The sequence below is a fragment of the Brachionichthys hirsutus genome, chromosome 5 (genome assembly GCF_040956055.1).
Source record: "Brachionichthys hirsutus isolate HB-005 chromosome 5, CSIRO-AGI_Bhir_v1, whole genome shotgun sequence".
NCBI classification, from domain to species: Eukaryota; Metazoa; Chordata; class Actinopteri; order Lophiiformes; family Brachionichthyidae; genus Brachionichthys; species Brachionichthys hirsutus.
Genome location: NC_090901.1, coordinates 14,110,401 through 14,129,998, shown reverse-complemented (window position 1 = coordinate 14,129,998; position 19,598 = coordinate 14,110,401). Strand labels below are relative to the sequence as shown.

At 49.6% G+C, this 19,598-nt stretch overlaps 1 protein-coding gene across 1 annotated transcript; it reads right to left on the bottom strand.

The window, feature by feature from the left end:
* Positions 1-1,833: 1,833 nt before the first annotated feature.
* On the bottom strand, positions 1,834-19,152 carry aars1 (alanyl-tRNA synthetase 1). The gene is made up of 19 exons (XM_068739170.1): positions 19,009-19,152; positions 18,726-18,914; positions 18,038-18,183; positions 16,475-16,666; positions 15,224-15,368; positions 14,659-14,804; positions 14,395-14,503; positions 14,100-14,250; positions 13,651-13,775; positions 12,719-12,863; positions 12,456-12,634; positions 12,010-12,123; positions 11,703-11,909; positions 8,842-9,026; positions 6,179-6,287; positions 5,937-6,050; positions 4,177-4,383; positions 3,076-3,189; positions 1,834-2,603 (listed from the first exon to the last, which is right to left on the bottom strand). The coding sequence occupies exons 1-19, from the start codon at positions 19,150-19,152 to the stop codon at positions 2,424-2,426; spliced, it is 2,901 nt and encodes a 966-aa protein (XP_068595271.1). The 3' UTR covers positions 1,834-2,423.
* Between the last annotated feature and the right edge of the window lie 446 nt (positions 19,153-19,598).

Sequence of the window (19,598 nt, the reverse complement as noted above, 5' to 3'; positions counted from 1 at the left end):
CTGTTAAGTCTTCTCCCCTGTGTGGATACTCATGTGGACCTTTAATTTACCACTTGAGGTAAACATTTTCCCACATGTTTCACAACTGTTAAGTCTTCTCCCCTGTGTGGATACTCATGTGGACCTTTAATTTACCACTTGAGGTAAACATTTTCCCACATGTTTCACAACTTTAAGGCTTTTCATATGTTTGAATTCTTATGTGGACTGTCACTTGACCATTATGTCAAATGCTTCCCACATGTTTTACAACCATAAGGCTTCTCACTTGTGTGGGTTCTCATGTGGACTGTCAATTTACGACTTGAGGCAAACAGTTTCCCACATGTGTTACAACTAAGGCTTCTCCCCAGTGTGGGTTCTCATGTGGACTGTCAATTGAACATTATGTCTAAAAGTTTCCCACATGTGTTACAACTTTAAGGCTTCTCACCTGTGTGAATTCTCATGTGGACCTTTAATTTACCACTTGAGGTAAACAGTTTCCAACATGTTTTACAACCATAAGGCTTCTCACCTGTGTGGGTTCTCATGTGGACTGTCAATTTATCACTTCGCCTAAAATGCTTCCCACATGTTTCACAACTGTAATGCTTTTCACCTGTGTGAATTCTCATGTGGACTGTCAACTGAACTTTTAGTCTAAAAGGTTTCCCACATGTGTTACAACTTTAAGGCTTCTCCGTGTGGATACTCATGTGGACTGTCAATTTATCACTTCATCTAAAATGTTTCCCACACATTTTACAACTGTAAGGCTTCTCACATGTGTGGGGTCTCATGTGGACTGCCAACATTGCATTGCCCCTGAAACCATCAGTCCACTGATTGGCTGAGCCTCATCATGTGACTCTTGGACCAGGAAAACCTGCCCCTAGAATCTTAATCCCATTGATCACAAAAAGGATCCAGAGCTGTGATTGGTCTGCTGCAGAGCTAGTGAGTCATCAGCACTGGGAGGACTTTTGGGTCGAGGTTACCGGCCCAGCTGCAGCCCATGAAGTGGACCTCCAGGACTTTGACTCTGCAGCTCGACACCTAACTTCATGATCCAGAACCACTGACCCGCACTGAGTAACCAGCTACCTCATCATAGATAGATTGATTGATTGATTCATTTATCGCGAAGGAAAGTCTATAAAAACCCCCAGATAGGTGTTCCCATACCGGGAGTTGAACCCGGGCCGCTCCGTTGAGAATTTCCAAATGGAATTAATAATTTTTCCTTTGGGCATAAGAACGAGAAGTGTTGGAATAGGCCAAAGAAAAAGAACGTGGTCGCCTTAATGTAGAGCTGGAGGTCCGCCGCCGCTCACTGGGCGTTGTCCGTTTCATTGCAGAACTCTCCCAAGCTAAAGTGTTCGGTGCATATAGTGCACTTATCTGTTTCTGAGCTACTCTAGAGCCATGATGAGGAATCACTGGAGTGTCTGTGCAAGCTGCTCTCCCTGACTGGCAAGACCCTGGAAGTTGACTGTCCCAAACGGCAAATGGACCATTACTTCCCCAAGGTGTTGTGTCATCGAGGGGAAAAACGTCAGCCAGAATCCGGCACATCCTGCAAGATCTATTGGACCTTAGAAAACTGGACTGGATCCCTCAAAAAGATTATTACCAAGGCCCTGAAACAAGGATCTGCAAGGAAGCAGAGATGCAAGACCTTTCGGTGCTGATCCAGATCACCATGTGGACGGTGTAGATCCAGTTTGGAGGGGAACAAGCTGCTCGGTGGAGGTCTGCGCTCTGTGATTCCTAGTTTCAATGTGTTTTAATGGATTACATTAGTTTTTTGTTGTGCAGCACTTTGATCGACACTGGTACACAAACACATTTACTTTAATGACGACCCATGAAGTAGTCCTGCTGAGACAAACCAACAACCCCCACTTTTATTCCATTCACACGCGACCCCTCTCGGACATGGTTACAGCTACGATAGAAGACATGTTGAACGCTATTCATGATCTGTGATCAGTTCCTCCACTACATGAAACTCATGGACAGTGTGGCGGGTTTGAAAAGCAAGGCCCGGATTCACTGCATGGACTGCGCCGACCCGACCAGCCACAGGAGGGAGCTCAGGGTCCATGCTCAGAGCAGCAGTTCAGCTCCCGTTCGGTAGTCCTCTCCTACCAAACGTTCTACGCATCTGTACACAAACATAAAGAACTGACGGGACAAACAGGCCGATTTCAGATCACGTCCTTTCTCTCATTAAAAGAACATTTTCGTGCATTCAGAGATGATTTTAAGAAGGCGGGCAGACCCTACAGCGGGAACAAAATCGTTCTCATTCAAAAACAGGTGAGAGGAAACTTTTCTGCTCAGTGACCAGGACTTTATTTGAGATGAATCAAATCCACCCGATTTCCACTTTACTCCCTACTTTATTTGTGAAACCCTCCCAACCGCCACTTCTTCTCTTAGTTCTCTTCCAGTTTAAGGCGGGCGAAGTCATTGGCCAACTGCAGCGCCTCCTGCAGGCAGTCGACGTTCCTGCCAGTGGCCTGAGCCGACATGTCCTTGCCGCCTCCCTTGCCATCCAGAAGTGGACACAACTCCTGAACCCACTCACTGGCTTTCAGGCCTCGACTGGCCACATCCTGCAGAGAGGGGATGGATCAAGATCAGGTGCGTTAAAGGTCCCATATTCTACCCTTGTATGAAATATCTGTCCCAGTCTTTGGTCTAAACATCAAACAGATTCTGCAGGACAGCGTCCGTCATTTCCGTGTCAAAGCGCTGTGCCAGAAACGCTCTATACCCGGAAGCAAAAGTACGTTCATAGCAAGCATGAACGCTACCATGGTAACCGTGAGGCGACGTTTCAGCCCGGCATGACATCAAGCAAAAGAGGGATTTCATCCAGACGTGTTTCAGGAGGTGATTACAGACCTACCCAAACTACGCAGGATGACTGGATGGTTTATTTACCTGTTTTCGGGTTGATCAGGACCCAAAATCACCAGAATAGTGTAGAAACATGGGAAAAGTGAGTTTTTCGTAATACGGGACCTTTAATTTGGCTTAGAGCGGCCCCAGCAGGCTGTTTGACAGAAGGAACTGGGAGATTACCTGTGGGACCTGACACAGACAGGTAATCTTGCCGGCCTCGGGGTCCACAGTGAAGAGCATGGCAGCGGTCTGAGGGGAGTGGGACTTGAGCAGCTTCAGCGAGTCGTTCAGCGCCTGACGGGAGGAGGGAGAGAACTCCAATCAGCACCGATCAGATGTCTGCCGGTTACAGTCAGGAGGCCACCGAGGCGATGGGCTCTCATCAAAGATACATCAACTACCGCAGGGAAACGGCACATTCAAGGCGTGTGCACGTCACAAACACGGGGTTCGGGTTATTGATTAGCTCTTGTTTCGGTGATGCTCCTGAATCAAAATGTTCGTTTCATACTTTTATCTCCAAATAATGTAGATACAGAGAAGTAGCATGGACCTTTTTGGAGACATGATACAAAACCGTAGGAATGCACAGTATTTGTTCGTTCTCTCTCTCTCTCTCTCTCTCTCTCTCTCTCTCTCTCTCTCTCTCTCTCTCTCTCTCTCTCTCTCTCTCTCTCTCTCTCTCTCTCTCTCTCTCTCTCTCTCTCTCTCTCTCTCTCTCTCTCTCTCTCTCTCTCTCTCTCTCTCTCTCTCTCTCTCTCTCTCTCTCTCTCTCTCTCTCTCTCTCTCTCTCTCTCTCTCTCTCTCTCTCTCTCTCTCTCTCTCTCTCTCTCTCTCTCTCTCTCTCTCTCTCTCTCTCTCTCTCTCTCTCTCTCTCTCTCTCTCTCTCTCTCTCTCTCTCTCTCTCTCTCTCTCTCTCTCTCTCTCTCTCACCATGAGCCTAGGTTCTGTTCAAGGTTTTTGCCTGTTAAAAGGAAGTTTTTCCTTTGCTTCTGTCCCCAAAGTGGGTCTAGTTGGGTTCTGTCGTTCCCTGCTACTCCTGTAAAGTGCCTTGAGATAACTTTCTGTTGTGATCTGGCAAAATGGTCGTGTTGGAATGTAAACACACTTTGAACAATTCCAGAAAGCGAGAAGAAACCATTTCATCGTTGCTCTGCTCCACATTTACAATTTAAACCGAACTAAAAGTGGAAATGGACCAGAAATGGGTCTTTTGAAATCAGGAACACGTTCAACACATTAAATAATAAAACCAGCTACTTCAGCCCCGCCACGACTCGCCTTAGGAGGGGCTCCGGTCTCCATTGCCATGATGAGCAGCGGCTGGTTGGGGCTGCTTTCGATCACCTCATTGGTCTTTTCCAGGACCCTCTTCTGTATTCCGGCCTTGTAGGCACGGTCCAGGTCATCCATGACCTTCTTCAGGCCCTTCAGGGTTTCCCTCATCTCATCCTTCTGCCACTGGGAGATCACGGCCGTGCCAATTGACTAGAGACAGGATGGACATATCAATCAGTTCCCCCCCCCACTATCGGCAAATGAGACACACGCAAAGCCCACAACATGGTTCTTTTTAGAAGACAGGAAATATTCACCCCCCCCATTCTGCGTCTTCATTTGGAACGAGTCCCTAATTCTGATTAAAGAAGGTGTGAAAGAGAGACAGGGCAAGGCGAGCAAGAAATATGAGAATGTTCCTGCGAAGACAAAGGGCAATGTGACATATCACTTTTTTTTGGATACATTTTACGGTTTCCGAAGCTGCAAATTTTAGGTAGGATTTTAAGATTTTCCGTACAATAAAAATGTCCCCCGTTTGCACGATCAAAACCAAATTTTGAAAATTGAAAAATTATCTTTGACAATGGGCTTGACAGCGCCCCGTACAGAACGATTAAAATAATTGCACAGGGAGTCTCAACTCAGCCAGTCCAGACAGATGGCCGTCCACCATGAGTATTAGGTTCTGTCCAAGGTTTCTGCCCGTTAAAGGGAAGTATTTCCTTGCCTCCGTTGCCAAGGTGCTTGCTCCTGACAGCGCCCCGTACAGAACAAGAAAAGTAATAGTACAGGGAGCCAAATATTTTTGGCAGAATAGAATGAAATTTGGTAAAACATTCCGTCATGTGGTCCCGATCAAAAAAGAAAATTAGACCCATGCCATTATTTTTACAGCGTTGCCATGGATATGGCCAAAATCAACACAGAAGAGCAGGTCCGAGTAAATTGTGGCGTTTTGGGTCAGGCACATGCAGCAAGAAGGGGCGTGGCCGATCCAGGCCACATGCCTGAGCGAGGCCAAAACAATCGTCGAAATTGAAATCACATGCTGAGCCAACTTTCATCAAAGCAACTCCTAATGCGACTCAGTGGTGTGTCTGGCCCCCACCAGCCTGTGAACCGACTGAAATCTGAGCATGTGGCGCCCGTGATGGGCCTGCCGGTCTGGGTATTTTGCAGCTGCATGATGCTGGGCCGTGAGCAGGTCCCACTAGAGGACATCGGACCCTCATAAAGTCTGTTACTAACAGTTTGGTCAGACAAATAGCAACCAGTAACCTGCTAGAGGTCATTCCTTATATGGCTCTGGCAGAACTCCTCCTGGGTTCATGGTCTTCTGTGGCCTCCAGGTTGGGAGACGGAAGAAACCTTCTTGGGATTTCACATACGGCTCTGACATCATGGAAAGCTGGACTAGCTGGGCTGCAGGTACCTCATCCTACCAGCAGGGACGCGACCAAACCGAAAGAGGTGGAACGGATTTCTTTAATTCCTGAATGGGCCGATTGATATCCCTGAAGCTTAAATGACTTGCTGTTTTACTGTGATGATTAAATATTCCCACCATTTTCTGGAGCATTGTATTTCTCGTCCTGTAAACTATGTAAAAAAAATATATTTTCCATTATTTGCTGTGAACTCGTGCTCACTTATATTCTCCATCCGCTCTGCCGGGCTTAAAACGATTTCTCGCGGGAACGGCGACCGTTGCCACAGCGAGCAGATTTTCTTTTGAACAGGACAGCAAGAACCGAGTTTACCTCCGTCGCGTCTGCGATCTCCTTCTGAACGTCCTTGTTTGGAGCCGTCTGCTGCTTCACCTTGTCTCCCACCATGGCCAAAGCCTGCTGCAGGGAATACGCCTTCCTCTGGGCCTGGTGAGAGGAAGACACAGAACTATTACAAAAAGAGAGGGGGGGGGGGGGGTGAGCAATGGAAGCAACAGAAGAGAAAGAATCAAGCAGCAAGCAGCGAAATGTGTGTGTGTGTGTTAAAGAGAGACCTTCTGGGCCTCTGCTCCCGTCACAGCAACAATGCGGCGGGTACCCTTAGCGATGGCCTCTTCGGAGACGATGACAAATGGCGCAGCGTGACTCGAGTTCTGCAGATGGCTGCAAATAAGAGAAACAACATGCGGTGTGTGAACGGACGCCGACCACCGTGGGAGGAACAACGGCAGCAACATTTTCACTGACGCTGGCCTCCCGACAGATCCACCTGCACCGGGGTGAAAGGGTTAATCCCATGTTATTCTGTTTAAATGCTCCTACAAATGTCAGTGAGGAAATGTATACCTCGATGGTCTTGACGAAGCATCCATGAACAGACCACCCTGCCCCATAAGGACATAACCTGATCAGCCCCTAAAAACCGGGTGAGCTGCTGTGCCTTTGGGGAAGATCAGGGTTTTAGGGATTGATTATTTTTATATGATACTGCTCTAAAACCCAAATTGTGACCAAATGTACTTATGACTCGAAAAATTAACATCTTCCTCACTAATTATATTTATTAGCAACGCATAGCATAAATTTCCACTGCTATGCGGACGATACTCAATTGTACCTGTCCGTTCAGCCAGACAAAGTCGATCAGTTAGTTAGACTTCAGACGTGCCTCAAGGACATTAACTCCTGGATGACCGAGAACTTCCTGTTATTAAATCTAAATAAAACTGAGGTTCTGGTTCTTGGGCCAAAGCATCTCAGAAATGTCTGTTCTAGTGTTGTAGTTGAACTAGATGGCATCTCAGTGTCCACCAGCACCACTGCCAAGAATCTGGGTGTAATCTTTGATCAGGACCTGTCATTTCAGTCCCAGATAAAGCATATTTCAAGGACTGCGTTCTTTCACCTTCGGAATATTTCAAAAGTCAGGCACCTACTAACCCGAAAAGATGCAGAAAAAATAGTCCATGCTTTTGTGACTTCCAGACTGGACTACTGCAACTCCTTACTGTCCGGCTGCCCAAAAAAGTCTATTAAACATCTCCAGCTAATCCAGAATGCAGCAGCTCGTGTTTTGACGGGGACCAGACAGAGAACACATTTCCCCTGTTCTGGCGTCTCTGCATTGGCTTCCTGTTAGGGAACGGATTGAATATAAAATCCTTCTACTTACTTTTAAAGCCCTCACTGGCCAGGCCCCTCCTTACCTTACAGAGATGATTATCCCGTATTGCCCCACTAGGACCCTGCGGTCCCAAAACGCTGGCCTACTCGTGGTTCCAAAAATTTCCAAGAGCAGACAGGGGGGCGGAGCTTTCAGTTATCAAGCTCCTTTATTGTGGAATCGGCTCCCCGTTTTGGTTCGTGAGACAGACACCATCTCTATGTTCAAGAGTAGATTAAAGACTTTCCTTTTTAACAAAGCTTATAACTAATCAATGCAGTAATCAGTATAATCAATCTGCTGTCATTAGGCAGCATTGGTGGCTTAACATCATGACACACTGAGCTCCTCCCCCTTTATCTGATTATTTATGTTATAAATAGATGCGTGCAATATGTCTCTATTCCCCGTAGTCTTGTTCGCTCTCTCCCGCTGTTTGTCCCTCTCTCTCTTTCAGGTCCTTCTGTCCGTGGTGCTGCAGAACCTGGACCTGTGTCCCTCAACACTGAAGTCCACGTCGCTAGCATTAGCATTTAGTTTTTGTCTGCTCCTGCTCTGTCTCACTATCACTTCCCTATCCATCTCCTTGACTCGTCTCCGACCTGCCATTCTCTCTCTCTCTCTCTTTCTCTCTCTCTCAACCCAGCCGGCCAGACAGATGGCCGTCCACCATGAGCCTAGGTTCTGTCCAAGGTTTCTGCCCGTTAAAGGGAAGTTTTTCCTTGCCTCCGTTGCTCTTGTGGGTCAAGTTGGGTTCTGTGTTTCCCTGCAGGTCTTTCCCTGCTAATCCTGTAAAGTGCCTTGAGATGACTTTATGTTGTGATCTGGCGCTATATAAATAAAACTGAATTGAATTGAATTGACTTTACTTTAGTTAGAGCTATACTAATGTAATATCTTACCTTACCTTGCCCCCATTCCCCCCTCTTTTGTCCACCTACGTTGTACATATTATTTGTCTTTTTAATTTTTTATTGTTATTTTGAATCAATTGAGTAATTTATTTTTATTGTTACTCTTATATGTTGATGAATTATGTACGAAGGACTTTCAATGGAAACAAGACCACAAGGGCTTTTTAGAAATGCTCCTCTTGTACTTGTACTGCTCTAACAATCCATCGAATAATATAATCATCATATCGTCTCATGTCTAGTACTGATATTAAGCTAACATTTTCTTCATTGATCATACCCATGCTATATACTATACAAGTACTAAATACAGTATATACCAGCCGAATTGTCTGAACAATGCCGTTATCCGGATCAATCCCTAGCTAACTGTGCTACATGCTAGCAGTGAGACCGTAATGCTGTAACGGAGTAAATAGGAGTACAGTTAAATCCTGCATAGATGGGATCTATTTATTTATTTTCTATTAATGTATTTGTCTTGTTTTCCTTTTTATAATTACACACGTTTTTTATTTTAATGTACATCTCGAGGTATCGGATAATTTCTCATTAACTGCGTTACATCACTGTGATTGGGTGGTTTGCATCACCTGACAACGGTAAGCAGAAATGTAGGAGAAATAAAGTATGAACTCACGTTCCACCACAAAACTCAATGGAGGTGAGAGCGCCAGCAGCGCTGTCGGGGTCCTCCAGCAGCTCCTCAACAGGGACGCCGATAGACACCACCCTCACCGGGTCGGGGTAGGTCTCATCAAACACAGCACGGAGACCCTGGATGGCCTTGGCCTGAGCGAGTGGGGAGTCCATGGCGTACACCGTCTGAGAAAAGAATTGAGGAGCGAGGCCTTGAAACGGATGATATGTTAATAATAATCGCAGCAATACTTAATATTAAACAGTCACTACTAGTTTATACCAGAGACTTAATATGAAGAAAGAGCATGTTACACAAGGACAGAGATGTTCAGCATCACTGCACTCATTCATTTACTTTCTGCTGCTAAATAGTAATCCACGCCTTCATCATCTCGGCTGGATTACTGGAATAAACCTTATTTTGGAGCCAGCCGCCCGTCCAGTTAAGTCAAAATGCTGCTGCTGGTCTTCTAACCGGAGCGCGTAAGAGCGACCGCTTTTAATATTAAGATTCTTTTTAAGAGCTTCTTCATCGCTATGCTCCTATGCGCTATGTCAACGTCGAGGCGGAAACTCAGAGGGGATCCAGCGTTTTCTGTTGCTGCTCCAAAACTGTGGAACGCTGCACATCCGACAAGTGTTGGAACGCCTTCCCGCTGCACATCCGACAAGCGTTGGAACGCCTTCCCGCTGCACATCCGACAAGCGTTGGAACCCCTTCCCGCTGCACATCCGACAAGCGTTGGAACGCCTTGCCGCTGCACATCCGACAAGCTTTGGAACGCCTTCCCGCTGCACATCCGACAAGCTTTGGAACGCCTTCCCGCTGCACATCCGACAAGCGTTGGAACGCCTTCCCGCTGCACATCCGACAAGCGTTGGAACGCCTTCCCGCTGCACATCCGACAAGCGTTGGAACGCCTTCCCGCTGCACATCCGACAAGCGTTGGAACGCCTTGCCGCTGCACATCCGACAAGCTTTGGAACGCCTTCCCGCTGCACATCCGACAAGCGTTGGAACGCCTTGCCGCTGCACATCCGACAAGCTTTGGAACGCCTTCCCGCTGCACATCCGACAAGCTTTGGAACGCCTTCCCGCTGCACACCCGACAAGCGTTGGAACGCCTTGCCGCTGCACATCCGACAAGCTTTGGAACGCCTTCCCGCTGCACATCCGACAAGCTTTGGAACGCCTTCCCGCTGCACATCCGACAAGCGTTGGAACGCCTTCCCGCTGCACATCCGACAAGCGTTGGAACGCCTTCCCGCTGCACATCCGACAAGCGTTGGAACGCCTTCCCGCTGCACATCCGACAAGCGTTGGAACGCCTTCCCGCTGCACATCCGACAAGCGTTGGAACGCCTTCCCGCTGCACATCCGACAAGCGTTGGAACACCTCCCCGCTGCACATCCGACAAGCGTTGGAACGGCTTCCCGCCGCACATCCGACAAGCGTTGGAACGCCTTCCCGCCGCACATCCGACAAGCGTTGGAACGCCTTCCCGCTGCACATCCGACAAGCGTTGGAACGCCTTCCCGCTGCACATCCGACAAGCGTTGGAACGCCTTCCCGCTGCACATCCGACAAGCGTTGGAACGGCTTCCCGCCGCACATCCGACAAGCGTTGGAACGCCTTGCCGCTGCACATCCGACAAGCTTTGGAACGCCTTCCCGCCGCACATCCGACAAGCGTTGGAACGCCTTCCCGCTGCACATCCGACAAGCGTTGGAACGCCTTCCCGCTGCACATCCGACAAGCGTTGGAACGCCTTCCCGCTGCACATCCGACAAGCGTTGGAACGCCTTCCCGCTGCACATCCGACAAGCTTTGGAACGCCTTCCCGCTGCACACCCGACAAGCGTTGGAACGCCTTGCCGCTGCACATCCGACAAGCTTTGGAACGCCTTCCCGCTGCACATCCGACAAGCTTTGGAACGCCTTCCCGCTGCACATCCGACAAGCGTTGGAACGCCTTCCCGCTGCACATCCGACAAGCGTTGGAACGCCTTCCCGCTGCACATCCGACAAGCGTTGGAACGCCTTCCCGCTGCACATCCGACAAGCGTTGGAACGCCTTCCCGCTGCACATCCGACAAGCGTTGGAACGCCTTCCCGCTGCACATCCGACAAGCGTTGGAACACCTCCCCGCTGCACATCCGACAAGCGTTGGAACGGCTTCCCGCCGCACATCCGACAAGCGTTGGAACGCCTTCCCGCTGCACATCCGACAAGCGTTGGAACGCCTTCCCGCCGCACATCCGACAAGCGTTGGAACGCCTTCCCGCTGCACATCCGACAAGCGTTGGAACGCCTTGCCGCTGCACATCCGACAAGCGTTGGAACGCCTTGCCGCTGCACATCCGACAAGCTTTGGAACGCCTTCCCGCTGCACATCCGACAAGCGTTGGAACGCCTTCCCGCTGCACATCCGACAAGCTTTGGAACGCCTTGCCGCTGCCTTGGCTCAGCTTTTGTTATTTATAAATAATGCCGAGTCGAGTTGTTTTTGTCTGGCTGCTTTTCCTTTTGCCTGATGCAGCATCGATGACATGATATCGCGTTAAGCTCACACAGTATCGTACTACGACTACTTTTTAGTGCGTCGTGAATCTCGTGATACGCTTTCCTGTCGTCTCGTTTGCAGTGTTAAGCTTTCTGCACCTCCTGATTTTTCTCTGCTCCTCTATTGAGCTGCTTAATTATCATCCAATTATTCCAGGATTTGTTTGAGCCCGACAACGAATAATTAATTTAAAGAGGTAAACTAACTTGAGTTTGCTTCTCATCACAGAGGGACGTTAGCTGCTAGCTTAAACGGCTAACCACAAAGTGTATTATTATTGTTCCTCGCTGACCTTGGCTTCTCTAATCAGGGCACACGCGATCTCCTCGGTGCGCCGGACCTCCCCCGTACTCAGGGCACCTTTAGCGCTGAAGTCAAAGCGCAGACGGTCCGGGGCAACCAGAGAACCCCTCTGGTCTGCTTCCCCCAAAACCCCTCGTAGGGCAAAGTTCAGGATGTGTGTGGCTGTGTGGTTGCTCATGACGGACCTCCGGCGAGCCTGCGGGAAAAACGGCTGAGCGTCAGCAATGATTCAGAGCGCCACCTAGTGGAACCGAAACAGAATACTGTTGTGTCATTTCACTGACTGACCCTCTCACCTCATCTATATGCAAGGTGACTTGGTCTCCGACCTTCAGCGCGCCGTAGACTGTGCCCATGTGGAGAACATAACCGCCTCGGACTTGCGTGTTCTTAACCGTGAACTCCATCCGCTGAGAAGAAAGACAGGTGGAAGGACAGACGGTCACCGGGTCTGTTCTGCAGTCGTAAGATGGCCGATACGTGTGCAGCGTGTCGTCAGGTCACTTTTAGACGGTGACGGTGTTTACGCCAGTAAAGATACTGGCTGTCGTTCCTTCCAAAATAAAGCGATCTCGGCTTGGCTGCAGCACAAAGCTGGACTTTGCTTCTGCCTGCGAGAACCATGAGAAACATGCCCCCGCCTCCCCGATACCATAGTAATGTCTGACGGGGCTTTACAAAGACGCTGCATTAAAGGGACCGGTACCACCCATCACCCACTGTCCAGTTTCGTTGCCCTTACGTCCCCCGTGCCGTCATCCTCACGCAGCATGTAGCCCTCGTCCCACGTCTGTCCGCCCTGCTCAGCGTAGAAGGACGTCTGGTCCAGCAGCACGCCGCACTCCTGACCCGTGGTCACGCCGGTGCAGAAGCTGCGATCGCGTCGCAGGGCCAACACCGTGGCAGAGGCCTGCTGGAACTCTGCGCGAGTCAACAGGCTGACGGTCAGAGCACGAACTGAGAATAGAGCCACCGAAGCTGAGCTGGGGTCAGTTTGTCACTCACCATACTGGCCGTCTGGACCTGCAGAGTATCTGTACTTGGGAGAATCCTCGGTGGCCGGTACGTTGCTCTTTCTCAGCTCATCAATAGAGTAGATGTCCAACATGATGTGATCCTCGCCTCCTGTGCCCTTTGCTTGGGACTTTACCTGTGCGAGCGCACGCGCACACACACACACACGCACACACACACACACACACACACACACACACACACACACACACACACACACACACACACACACAATTTTAGAGTGAATTATTTACAGCTCAAGAATAAACATGGTGACAGAGTTGTTCATGTATTTACTGAAATAAACTCATTTCACTTCACTTATTTCTTCTCAGTTGGCTTCAGATGTTTTTTTGTGCTTCGCTGGAACTATTGCTTCTACATTCCTGAATGTAGAAGATATATGAAGACGATGATGAAGATGGTGTAGAAGTTTTCTTCCTTTAGTGACAGTCATTTTCAAAACTCCCTTGTTCCTGACTTTATTCTTCGGGACATTGCGCTCAATGATTTCTCGCTGGCATGCGTCCCAAGCGTCCCTCGTCCCCCTGACATAGTAGCAGTATCTGAACCTTCCATTCCTTTGCTCTGTCTACACCTGGAAGTACTAGTCTCAAGGTTTACTATGGAGAAGCTGACCAAGCTTCAGAGAGCGGAAATATTAAAGACACAACTATTGCGATAAAGTACGAATAAAGCTTTATGAACCCTTTGCGAGTAGTTTGACACAAACGATGACGACGGATTGCAGGAAAGGTGTTAGGTTGTAAACTAGCGCAGCAGAATGGCAGAACACGGGCCTGTAAAGTAGATGTGAATTATTTTAAAGCTCCTGACGGCGACTTACAGTCTAAATAACGGACAACTAATAACGGGAATGGTTGACGGCTCAGCTTCCCCGGACCTCCCTGCGACCTCCTCACCTGTGCAGCCTTCTTCTCCTCCTCAAAGGCCACCAAGTCCACCGTCATGCCCTTCTCCTCCGCGATGAGGGAGGTCAGGTCCAGAGGGAAGCCGTACGTGTCGTACAACAGCCACGCGGTGTCGCCTGAATGCACCGACACAAAGAGACGGAACCCGTCACACGCAGGAGAGGCGTCTGTGCGATCATTCCGCCAAGATGCAAATTCTCCCACGAGACAATAAAGCCCTGGACCCCCCCAGTTTGCATACTATGGGAGCCCCCCCACAGCAGATCAGATCACAAGGTTCGCTGAATCCGAGGCAGTATGCGTCCGCAAAGCTGGCGAGGGGGACTCAGGAGGCTGTTGATGCCCCCCCTCTGTGAGCAACAAGGGGAGGGCGTCAACATCAAGTCCTTTAATCTATAATTATAAGTATATCCTATATTCCGTTGGTAAATTCATCTCACCAGGAATGATCTTAGAACGTTCCAGACTTGAGATCTTCCGATCGAGTATACGGCGCCCCCTGCTGAGTGTTTTGAGGAACTGCACCTCCTCCTCATTAATAATATCCTTCACCATTTCTGGGTCTTTCCTCAACTCCGGGAAAGCATCGCCCTGGAGAGTGACAGGTGGACGAGAAATGCAGAAGCCTTCATATGATATAGCTCATCACCTGGATGTTAGCGCTTATTGTACTAAACAGACACGGAAATCCATAACGAAGGATACGAGCACAAAATGTAAATTAAAAAATCTCACCAGGGAATCAACCACCACGTCCACCAGGGAGGCGAAGAAGCCTTTCTGCGCTCCCAGCTTCTCGTGGGAATAGCGGACGGCCCGACGCAGGATCCTCCTCAACACATAGCTAAACGCCAGGGACAGCGAACGACATGACAATTCAGCGCCCCGTTGCACAGCTGCTGCCCGACGTTTGTGTCACAGCGGTCCGATTTACACACTGCATTCACTCTGCTGTACACCAAACGAGCTCCGTAGGACGACGGCCCACACATGCCTCACCCTCTTCCAGTGTTGTCAGGCCGACCACCGTCGGACAGGGCAATGGTGATGGTGCGGGCGTGGTCCGCCAGCACCCGATAAGCCATGTCAATGCCGTCAACATCCTCAGCTCCCACTTTACCGGTGTAACACCGAGCGCCGGTACCCTGAAACAAATTTATGTTGAGTTAGGACCTCCCCCCCCTAGAACTGCCCCCTCATCGCGGTGGGGGAGTTCGAGTGCGCAGGGGCTCTATTGTCAGGAGATGGGTCAGTTCAAAAGCCCCTATGAGAGAATTAAAAGCAAGGACCGTGACCCCACCCTGCAGCCAGGCCTGGGGTCGGGCCTTGTAAGACAGTGTCTGGTGGCCGGGTTGACGTGGGCCCGGCCTCCGGTGGACTCACCATCCGCCGAGGGAACCACAGGGGACGGGTGAAAACAGAGCGCTCAACCACATGATCCCCCGACATTTTACTTTACATCAGTATCTAAGACTTCTGCATTAAAGATGCACCAGCTTATATTTACATCTGCTGACTATATTTGTCTCCACCTCCGATTGTCTAATCTGTGACATACGAGTACCTTCTGAATGGCTTCAAAGTACGGCACGAAGAGGTCAGTGTCATAGTTGGACATCTTGTCCTGCAGTACGGACACGAGACGCTCGAGACCCATCCCCGTGTCGATGCTTTTCTTCGGTAACGGCTTCAGCTCCGTCTCGGACTCCCTGAGGATGGAAAGAGAAGCAGTTAGAGGTCTCGCCTTTTACTTCACTTCATCTGCAGTTATTGATGGTCTCCTCAGAGCGTGATCCTGATGTGTTGTCCAAATGGTGATTTCAGCAAAGCCACGAACACACGGTGTTACAGATCGAAGGCCTTCGACCAACATTTCTTTCTAAAACATTTTTTTCCGAGTCCGAAGTCGCGTCGGCAGGAATCCTCCTGAAGTGTGTGAAGAAGTTTCCGACACAGAAGACACCAGGCAAGTCAACCTGATGGGCTCTGCGGCAGCCGGGTGGGCAGACCCGGGGAGTTTTCCCAAACCGTACGATGGAATCAGAATCAATTTATTGAAAGTGAAAGGATTCAAATTCACAAACTAGGAATCTTTCTCGGTGCTATCGTGCGTCCAGCTTTAAGAGCTCGACAACGTGATGTTAAGCAGTGACAGATCAATGACCACGTGTATCCATGGGGATTTAACCCTGCGCTAACAAGAATGCGCTACCTGCCTTCCACGGGCCTTCGAGGTTAAAATTCTTTTACTGCCGACTTTGCCAACGAGGCAATGATCCGACGGTGGAGCAACATCTATCCAATGACACTTTAACAACAGTAAACTAGAAAGACAATCAGAGACTGCAGACCCTCGACTCCAATAGACTATTGGATCTTGTGAGACAGTAAACAGGGCTTCCGGATCAGAGGGGCCAAACCTGCTCTAGCTTGCTGCTCCGGAACGTACTACAAGACTCCTTCTGGACTCTTTTTCCCATCATGCCATTCGTTTCCCTCCCTCTTAAAGTGGCAGTTTAGAGCAGAGGCACAATTCTAGATGTAAAAATAATTATAGAATCTGGATCCAGATCCGGATCAGCGCCATTCTCGGGGAGGACCGAGCCACGGACAGAACCTTGCTTGTGTAAAAAATTCAAGTCGATTGGGTTACTAGTTTTTGAGTTACGCGCTCGGACAGACAGACAAACAAACAAACGCACCCAATTGCAATACCCTCGCCTCCTCTTCGGCGAGGGTAATAAGTGCTGATGTGGTTAATGCTGCAGCCGGCCGAGGCATCACGTGGGACACGCATCGTCCTCCATCGGTTTACCTGTTGAACTGAATGAACACCAGGTTCCAGATCTCCAGGACGTTGGGATCATCCATGTTCACCAGGTGAGAGGCGTCTCTGCCTCCAATGCGGTCGTAGTGGAGCTCGCTGCAAGGGCCGCACGGGCCCGTGTCTCCCATCTCCCAGAAGTTGTCCTTCATGCTGCCGGGCAGGATGCGAGCCTCCTCCAGCCTGAGGATCACACAGGAAGTCAGCGGCGTGTAAACTGGGACACGCGCGCTCTGCTACCAGATGCATGTCGCCCATTACGAGCCAATGACTGCTGGCCAGTTTACGGGTCAGTACCAAAATAGGTGCATTCAATAAATTAACATTTTTATAATGTGCTGGCTATTAAAAAAACAATGTATGGATTTATACTACAGAACAGACTTTACCATTAATCATTTAGACCAGCGGTCCCCAACCTTTTTCCTGCCACGGTCCGGTTTCATGCCGTGAAATCTTTTCGCGGACCGGGGGGGGGGGGGGTATACCGGTAATTAAATTTAAAAAGAGGAATATAATCTTACCAATAAACTTTATATTATGCACTTGCAATAACTATCAAATAAATAATTAATAGTTACACACTATCTACTCACCATAAATTGTGGTCCCAATAATTACTTCTGTCCTTCATGGTTTTTTGTTTCATAAATTCCACATTCTTGTCTTTTAATCCGGGTTCTTGTCTTTTAATCCGGGTTCTGGTCTCAATGTTCCGAAGCAGTTTTGAACCCTTCATTGCTCGTTAACGGAGAGAATCAGCTGTTAATACCCGTCTTTTAAGTCTTAGTCCTGGTTTCTCTTCTTGGAGGTCGTCGGCGCTTCTTCTTCCTCCTCAGTTGGACTTTTTTCCTTAGCAAAGAAGCTCTCCAAAGACTTTTGTTTCCTTTTATTAATTTCCGTGAGTTCACGGCTGTTTTTTTTTAGCAACGTATCAAGACGCGATTGTTACGTTGGATAAAATTCAGTCGTTTTTCAAAATAAAACACCTTTTAGACGCTAGTGATCGATACAACGGAAATTGTATACATTAGTTGTTCTTTCTTTGCGGCCCGGTAACAAATGCCTCACGGACCGGTACCGGGCCGTGGCCCGGTGGTTGGGGACCCCTGATTTAGACCATGAATGTAAAAGGATCATCGATTGAATCCGATTAAAGCCCAGTTCAGCTGCATGAAATCGTCGTTATCCATATAATAACGCGACGGCCCATCCCCCCACACGGCAGCCACCGTTAACCGCCCTCCGGTGAAACTCGGCGAGGAGCAGGATACTGCGCCCCCACCGAGTTCACATGCTGCAGCGCCCCTGCACTTCACCCGACGGGTCTCCACGAACGGGCATCATCTTAAAAAGGAACACGAGTGTGTTCGCACCGAAAGCGTCCTCGCCGTCTGGGAACGACTCCCCATGCACGAAGCTGGGCGGGGGGACCGCCTTCGCCCCAGCGGCATCCCGCACCCACTCGAAACACGAGGAGACGCCCTGCTGGACGGTGGGCGGATGAGCACAGTGAAGGATGTTTAAACGCCATCGGTTGCAAGCCAGGCTCACCCCAGGTCGATCCAGATCTGTCTGCACTCCAGGTCTGGCTCCAAGCCGGCGTCGGCGTTCCCACCGAAGTAGGTGGCGTACAGCCGGTCAATGGAAACCCCAAACTCCTGGGTCAGCAGCTCCAGGGCCATCTTACAAGCCAGGTGCTGCACAGGAAGAGATCAGGCAGGAGCTCAGACCAACGCACAACACCGGTTATCAGTTCGGATCAATCAGTCTCATGAGCTACCGAACATTAAGAAAGAAGATATTGTCTTTTGTTTTTCTACAATGAATACGGTTGAGCTGTAGTGGAAGACAAATTCTGTTCTGCAGGTGTTTATTTTGAAATTAAGGGTTTGTCTCCACTTCCTAAAGTCTCTGCTCATCCTCTCAGCCCGTCTGCAGTGAAGCAGTAACTAGTGTACTAATACCACAGTTCTTTGCGCGTATCTCATGATGTTTGGTGTGTATTGTTTGTATTAGTCTCTACCATCAGCATCAGTATGCGTGTACTTGTACTTCAAGCGTATTTAAACAATCAGTCAATATGATCTTAATCCAGATATACCTGCTGGCTAATAAGTAACAGCACAAACACAAACACACGTCCGAGGTCATTCAGACACCGCAGCAGTGAATAGACCCATCTGATTGATTCCTGATTATTGATTATTGCACTTATTGAACGGTGCCCGACGGGCTCTACCTTAAAGTAGTCCCCGAAGGACCAGGAGCCGAGCATCTCAAAGAAGGTGTGGTGGTAGACGTCCTTGCCCACGTCGTCCAGGTCGTTGTGTTTGCCTCCAGCTCGGATGCACTTCTGGGAGTTGGCGGCGCGACGCAGCTTGGCCATCGGGTGGGACGGATCGATGGTGTTGAGGAAGATGGGCTTGAACTGCAAAGACCGGGTGAATGTCAGCAGGGGGCGTGCAGCCATAATGGTTCTAGTGTGGTGAAGGAGCCGGGGGGGGGGGGGCTTGTGTGCGTACCTGGTTCATGCCAGCATTGGCAAAGAGCAGCGTGGGGTCGTCCAGCGGGACGGTGGCGGACGAGTGGACGTACGCGTGGTCATGGCGACGGAAATAATCAATGAACTTCTCACGGATTTGAGCGGCACTCAAAGAGGAATCCATTCCACACCTGCTCTGCCCCCCCCACACACACACACACACACACACAAACAAAAACAAAAGATGCACATTAGTCTAAATCGGAGCGATGACGGGGAACTTCCATCTTCAAATCCGTTTCGTGTTCTTCAGAGTTGGAACTTCACCTAAAGCAACTCTGACGGAACGCCTGTTCAGAACGCCTGCTCGGAACGCCTGCTCGGAACGCCTGCTCGGAACGCCTGCTCGGAACGCCTGCTCGGAACGCCTGCTCGGAACGCCTGCTCGGAACGCCTGCTCGGAACGCCTGCTCGGAACGCCTGCTCGGAACGCCTGCTCAGAACGCCTGCTCAGAACGCCTGCTCAGAACGCCCGCTCAGAACGCCCGCTCAGAACGCCCGCTCAGAACGCCCGCTCAGAACGCCCGCTCAGAACGCCTAAAGAACGATCCATTCTCCTAAACGGAATGT

Excerpts from the sequence above, each read along its gene's own strand:
- aars1 (XM_068739170.1), bottom strand. The coding sequence starts at position 19,152 with ATGGATTCCTCTTTGAGTGCCGCTCAAATCCGTGAGAAGTTCATTGAT. Across the intron at positions 14,504-14,658 it reads CCTGACAACACTGGAAGAGG|CTATGTGTTGAGGAGGATCC; the intron begins GTGAGGCATGTG and ends CCTGGCGTTTAG. Across the intron at positions 12,635-12,718 it reads AGGTCCAGACGGCCAGTATG|AGTTCCAGCAGGCCTCTGCC; the intron begins GTGAGTGACAAA and ends TGACTCGCGCAG.